A 6,420-nucleotide genomic window follows, 5' to 3' on the forward strand; every position below is an offset into this window, starting at 1 on the left:
ATATTGAAATGCTCATGGTCATCACATTATTAAACCCAGCACTTAGAGCAGTGGTTCTCAACCTGTGGGTCGCAGCCGCCTATGGTATATTTACATCACAATTCATAACAGTAACAAAACTACAGATATGAAGTAGCAACAAAATAATTTTATAATTGGGGGTCACCACAACATGAGGAATCGTATTAAGGGGTCGCAGCATTAGGAAGGTTGAGAACTACTGCTGAAGAGGAACACTTGGAAACTAAGGTAATAGATTTGTGCTGGAAGCAGAAACTCTTTAGGCACAAGAGCTAGATGCCAGTCAACAGCACCTGTCCAGGAGCCTCTTCCAGTAGGGCCGAGTGAGGAGAACTAAAATGTTATGTCCTTTGGGGCTCCATCGCAAAAACAAACAAACAAACAAACAAACAAAACCATAGTAAGACTAGAATTTTCCTTACCTCCTCTAGTTTATCCACACGCCCCACCAGTTTAGTGGTGACTGAATGTAGCTTTAGTAGATCCAGGCCATAGAAAGCACCTTCCAGCATGTCTATAATTGTGGAAAGCTAAGAAGCAAGAGCAGAAGGTTAGTTCAGGTTCAGGGCTGGGGCCAACAGAACCCTAGGAAAGAAGTTCCCTTTTAGATCTCTATGTTGGAGACTCTACAGGGAAGCCACTAGCCAGGAATTGAGAGGGGCCCTCAGAAACACATCTGTGTAGGGAAGGACACAGATAAGCCCCAGCTGTGATACGTATTCTGCCTGCAAAAAGACAATTAGATGACCTTACTTGAACGTAACCCTGAGGTTTCCACACTTCCATAAGCTGTTTATGTCGGTTACAACACAGGTCAGCTGCCCTTACCTGCCTTTCTTACTAGACTCTAAGGTCCTTGGGGCCTTCTCATCCGTTCTCTCAACATATGTGTGAGACTCTTTACTAACAGGTAACCCACACATACTCAGCATAGTGGCTGCGAATGTCAACAACACCTGGAGGACACGCTTTTGAAACCCTTAACTCCATCCTGGACTAAAGGCCCTGAAAGGCACCCACTGTCTTCCCAGTACAAAAACCTAAACTGATCCTGGCTTATAAACAATACTGTAGCCCATGTTTGAAGTGGCAGCCTGCCCTAGAGAATACAGTCTTCTTGTCTTTTCCAAGGCTCCAGCAACATCCGGGGCCTGCAGAGCTCAGGCAAAAGTGCAGGTGAGACATGGAAAAGAGCCTTCCTTCTGACCAAGGACCTGTGTGTGGAGAGTGCTGGGCCTGCTTTTGTAATCTGCTCCCCATGCATCTCCTTGCTTTGCTTCCAAATGAAGAACTCCATGCTGACATGCTCAATGTTTAGAAGCTCTCTTTCCAGCTCCGGAAATCCCACAGCTGGGTAGTATGGACTTGGATGACTTTTCTGATCCCTAATAGATTTTTGCCTGCTGTGGTTCCAGAAACCCCCCCGAGTCCAACCCTAGAACTAAATACTGTGGCACCAGCCTCAGAAAGTATCTCTGGGTAGAACTACCACCCTGAATCACACAACCAAGCCTGAGGCATGCCTTGTCTCTGCTTAAAGAACAATAATGGATGGCTACCAGGTCAGCGAGTAGGTGCCAGATCCCAGACCCATCAGAAGCACCTTAGATCTCCCCTCATACATTCATTTACACAGGCTTTGTGGGCATGATGCCAATGACTCACTAGGTGCCATCCGCCAGTGTTCCCACATCCCCCAAGGCCCTCCACATTATATTCAAGAAGGCTGAGTTCACAGAAGCGAAGGAGGATCATGGAGCAGTGACTGGACCACAAGGCATTCTGACCACCCCACTACAAGAAAAAGAGCAAGAGCTGGATACCATGGGGCTGCCCACACAGGACTCAATTTCCCCATGCTACAAAACACAAGCCCGGGAGCAGTGTAAAGACCTGACCAGAGCAGACCACTCTAACAGTGATGCCAGGACCAAAGGGCTCACTCTTCTTTGTGCCTTTAACACCCGTGGTGTGCACGGTAGGCTGACAGTAAGTTGTCACCATGATTTTCCTGGAGAACACTGAGTTCTTTTGGCTGGATGAGCCTGGCAGATCCCCCTAGGCCTGGCCTCCCTGGTTCCATAGGAAGGGTGGGCATAGGGCATAATTTGCTCTCCCCATCCCCATCCCCATCTCTCTCTGACTTCAGAGCTGAAAATGTCCCGCTTGTTAGATCAGCCTCAAATCCACGCTGAAGACTCTAGGGGCCAGGCCTGACCTTCCTCAAAGGCCGTCCATGCCCAGAGCTATGAGTCTATAGTCTCTGAGATTCCCCAAGGGACCCTCTCACCCAAGGCACTTCCCCATGCCAGCTCCTACCTTCAAATCCCTGCTGTCAGCCTCCCGCAGCTTCTGGAGCCTGAAGTCTCCCTCACAAGGATTGACGGCCGATGGGGGCGCAACACAAGCACATTTACAGGAGGAGCCCGAGGTGATGGTCTCCACCGTGTAGAAGTCTTCCTTTCTGGAAGCCCCCGAGTTGATCCTCTGGCAGGCGTCTCGGCCCAGCGGTCTCACCACACACTTGCACTGACAGTCGGAGCCCTCAGACACAGCCTTTACTTTGTCGTAGTCGCCCAGCAACTAGACACACACAGAGGGACCGAGTTGGAGGGATGCAAAAACATGCACCTCAAGGAGGCGGACATTTCACTTTGTCAATGTCCTGCCCTAGCCAAAGACTTTAGCCCTGAGCCATGGAGTGAACAAGTCATAGCTCACAGTTCGCTGACACAGACATTTCCTTGAATGCACTCAGAACCCCGCTAGCATGCTGGCCTTGGAGAGCTGTATCTTTCTTGGGGGTTGGGGGTGGGGGTGGGGCTTAGCCTTTGGTCATTGAAAGAAAACAAGCAACAAAACAAAACAAAACAAAACAAAACAAACAAACAATCTGCATTGTTCTTTCAACAACCCTTCCCCTTAGCTCAAATCTAGGTTTATATTAGAAATGGAGACACAGTTGAAGGAGGGATTGGGAAAGTTTGTCTTGGACAGTGAGGACTCCAGGTTTCTCAGTCATTTATTCATTCAACACTTACAGAGTACCTCCTCAGGCCTGTGCAAAGCATGCTAAGAGGTAATGATGGGCTGGACAGAGAACCTGTTCCTGAGTAGCCCACTGTAAGTAAGCCACACACACTGGACAGTGCTGCGTGCCCCTGAAGAGCAGGGATAACCTTGTGCTGGCAGCTGAGGATCCACCTGGGAGCTAGGAAAGACTACTAGGAGGAAGTGGTATTTGATGTGAGCCTTCACAGATGGATTAGATTGACAGACAGAAAAAAACAAAACAAAACAAACAAACAACAACAACAACAACAACAACAAAAAAAACAGCTCCAGGAGACTGTAAGGTTTATGTAGCCTCAGAGTTCCTTTGGCTACTGACCCAAAACTCTAGCCCTGAACCAGAAGAACAAAAGTAGCTGTGCTTGCTGCATCTAGAATGTTAAACATTTCCTTCTGGGTACATGCTCCTCCCAGCCTCCCCAGGCAGGCTTTCTGCTGTCCCTACCTTGGGAGAAAAGCCCTCCTAAGCCCCATCGACTCATGGCCATTAGGCCCTATATTCCCAAAGCCAAGGCTCCTATCCTAACCAGGCAGAGGGGTCCCTCTCTTTGAGTAATGATGGCAGCAGGCAGGCTTGGAGCCTGCAACTGTTCCTTGGGATGCTGTCTGCGGGAAGAAGGCATGTAATATGTAATGTTTTCCTTGCAATGGTTGGGTTTCTTCTAAAGCTAATGTTTGCTTTAGGATTGTTGTCAAACACAGACTGGACCAAGTGGAAAGAGGAGGTGTATGTAGCTCAGGGTGACTTAAGCAGCCAGTCTCTCCACACTGAGAGTAAATCTTTCCTGTCTCCTTTCTGAAACCGCCTAGATTCCTATGCAACCTTGCTCAGAGAACCCTGGATGGGTTCCTTCCCTTCAGGAAGCTCTGGTTTCAGGCAAGCTTTTGTTTATGGTTTTCCAGAGCCCCAGTAGGAGGGATTTTTAAGTCTTTTCAATTTAAGGGTCAGTATGAGGTTATGGGTGGGCAGAGGGCATATGTTAGCATAATTATTAAAAGAAGAAACAAGCATTCGATCAACCCCAAAGTAAGGCTGACAGCTCTCTCTCTCTGCAGAGAGAAAAGACCCAGACTGAGGGCCCAATGGAGGTACAGGCAATGTGCTCAGCATCCTTTCTCTGACATTATTCATCCCGAGGACCATGGTGACGTCCACTGCACATCAGCGTGCCAGCTTTGGAGAGCATGAATACCACATAAGTGAGAGAAGTATCCCTCACAGTCCTGAGAACTAGGCTGGGGACTGCCAGAAGCCAGGCTCTCCCTTTCACTTTTAGCTTCTGCTCCTCATCTCTGGGAGGGCTATCAGGGTGTTTTGAAGACTGAGTTAGATTTATAAATGGTCATGCCACAACGCTCATCACTATCATGGGTCACTTGGCCCCCCACTGAGAATCAGCCAGAACTGTGTGGATTTGCACTTCCCCTCTCTATTCCCGATGAACCAGGTCTTAACATAAATCTCTCTGTTCTGGGGTTCCCCTCATATGCATCACACATGTGGCAGCTCTGTCTTCACCCCATGCTTCTGCCTGAGTGTCTCATCTGAGGCCGTAAAACGACTCCCCTGGCTTATGCCTTCTGCCTGCTATCCAGCATGCCCTCCTGTTTACACATTCCAATTCCGAAAAGCAGTCTCACAGGCAAGAGGTACTTTTCACAACCGTCACACCAACACACACACACACACACACACACACACACACACACACACACACACACACCTTTCTTCCCAAGGAGTGTATGAAGTCCTCCTTTTCTCTCCTTTCTCCTGACTTGGAAAGCTTGAAACACTCCACAGCTGTGAGAGGAGGTCCCATACCCTGACTTTTAAGAGGATACCTTAACAAAACAATACAAAAAGCCAGTGTGCTGGAATCTCCACCCTTGAGAAGTGGAGGTACTAGGAACCTGAAGTTCAAGGCTAGCCTCAGCTACATAGTGAACTGGAAGCCAGCCTGGTCTACAAGAAAGCCTGTTCAAAACCAAACAAACAATATACTGTGATAAGCGAAAAGTAAATGCCCTTGTCGCTAAAATAAAGAGAAAAACAGCTGCTCACAAACTCTTCATCCAGGACCAGCCTCACGTCCTCGCCATCCCCCAAGGCAAGAGGGGAGGGCAAGAGATTCTTCATCCTACCTGAGATAAAACGTTCTCCTGGTTGTCCGCCTCGTTTTGCAGAATGTCATCCTCCGTGGGCGCCACTGTTTGCACCTCAGGGCCCTCGCTTGTCCCCGTGGGAGGAGTACTGGATCCCCAGACCCGTGTCACCACTAGAGCAAAGCAAAGAACTAATGGCAGAGGGTCAGCCATGAGTGATATGACAACAGGGACCTTAGTCCCTACAGAGACCACCTTGGGAAGGGGGTCTCAGCAAAGACAGGCTGGAAGGCGTCTTCACTGGAGTCCGGAAGAGTGGCCGCTCAGAGAGCCGTCTAAAGCTGGGTGTGGCTGAGTGGAGCAGGACTGAGCTCCCCAGAGACCCTGAGCATCTCCTCCCCGACCCCCAGCAGCCTAGAACTGTGAAGAGGTCGCAAGAAAGAGGTGACAGAGGGGGCGGAGGCGGGTGCCGGCTCTTGGAGGGCGTCGCCGCGGGGTGGGCTCAGGTGGAAGGCTGGCGCCGGGAAGCCCGAAGCACACGGGGACCCGGTGCAGGACGGACAGTGGCCAAGGCGCGGGAGGCGAGGGAGGGCTGCTGGCCCAGGGCGCCGCGGGGCTGGCGCGGAGGGAGGGCGGAGCCTCTATTGTGCCGGGGCAGAAAGATGCAGCCAGTGACGGCTCGGAGGAGGAGGACCGGGAAGCGCAAAGACTTGGGCTCAGCGCCTGGGGACCCCGCCTCCTCCCGGATCAGCCGCTGCGCGCTAGTGGTCGCTGGCCGGCGTGGGTAGGGCGCGGCTGGCTTAGTTTTGGACTGTCGATGATGACCCTAGTGGGACTTCGTGTGCCTTTTCTCGAGTTTTCTTCACGCCCAAGTCCCGGCAGAGCTCTGACTTGTCCCTGGACTACAACCTGGACAGAGGAGAAACGACTGCCAGACTTGACTCCAGCGGGAGTGCGGGCGGCTTTGAACTTAAGGCCAATGGTAGTCCGCATGCCTGCCACAACTTGAGAACCTAATACCTCCACCCAGAGGTTGCATCTTGAATCTCTGCAGAGTGTGGCAGAATTAGATAAATGCTTAAAGTAAGGATACTGGCTACAGGTCTCTGGCGCTCTGCTTGTACTGGTGACTTCCCAGAACAACTGCCACAGGGCACACCTCTTAAAATCTCCATGGTTTAGGACGAATCGCCAGGCCTCTCTCTCTCTCTGACCAGATCATCT

At 50.6% G+C, this 6,420-nt stretch overlaps 1 protein-coding gene across 2 annotated transcripts in view; it reads right to left on the reverse strand.

Annotated features, from left to right (window-relative positions):
* Nucleotides 1–5,795, reverse strand: part of Olfml2b (olfactomedin like 2B) — a 38,013-nt gene extending 32,218 nt beyond the window's left edge. For both annotated transcript variants that reach the window (XM_036201767.1, XM_036201766.1), the window contains exons 1-3: nucleotides 5,236–5,795; nucleotides 2,341–2,604; nucleotides 444–551 (exon numbers count right to left, since the gene is read on the reverse strand). In XM_036201767.1, coding sequence (XP_036057660.1) covers nucleotides 444–551; nucleotides 2,341–2,604; nucleotides 5,236–5,409 — 546 coding nt within the window. In that variant the 5' untranslated portion in view covers nucleotides 5,410–5,795. The remainder of the gene's footprint in view (nucleotides 1–443; nucleotides 552–2,340; nucleotides 2,605–5,235) is intronic.
* Nucleotides 5,796–6,420: the final 625 nt, after the last annotated feature.

The sequence above is a fragment of the Onychomys torridus genome, chromosome 11 (genome assembly GCF_903995425.1).
Source record: "Onychomys torridus chromosome 11, mOncTor1.1, whole genome shotgun sequence".
Taxonomy (NCBI): domain Eukaryota; kingdom Metazoa; phylum Chordata; class Mammalia; order Rodentia; family Cricetidae; genus Onychomys; species Onychomys torridus.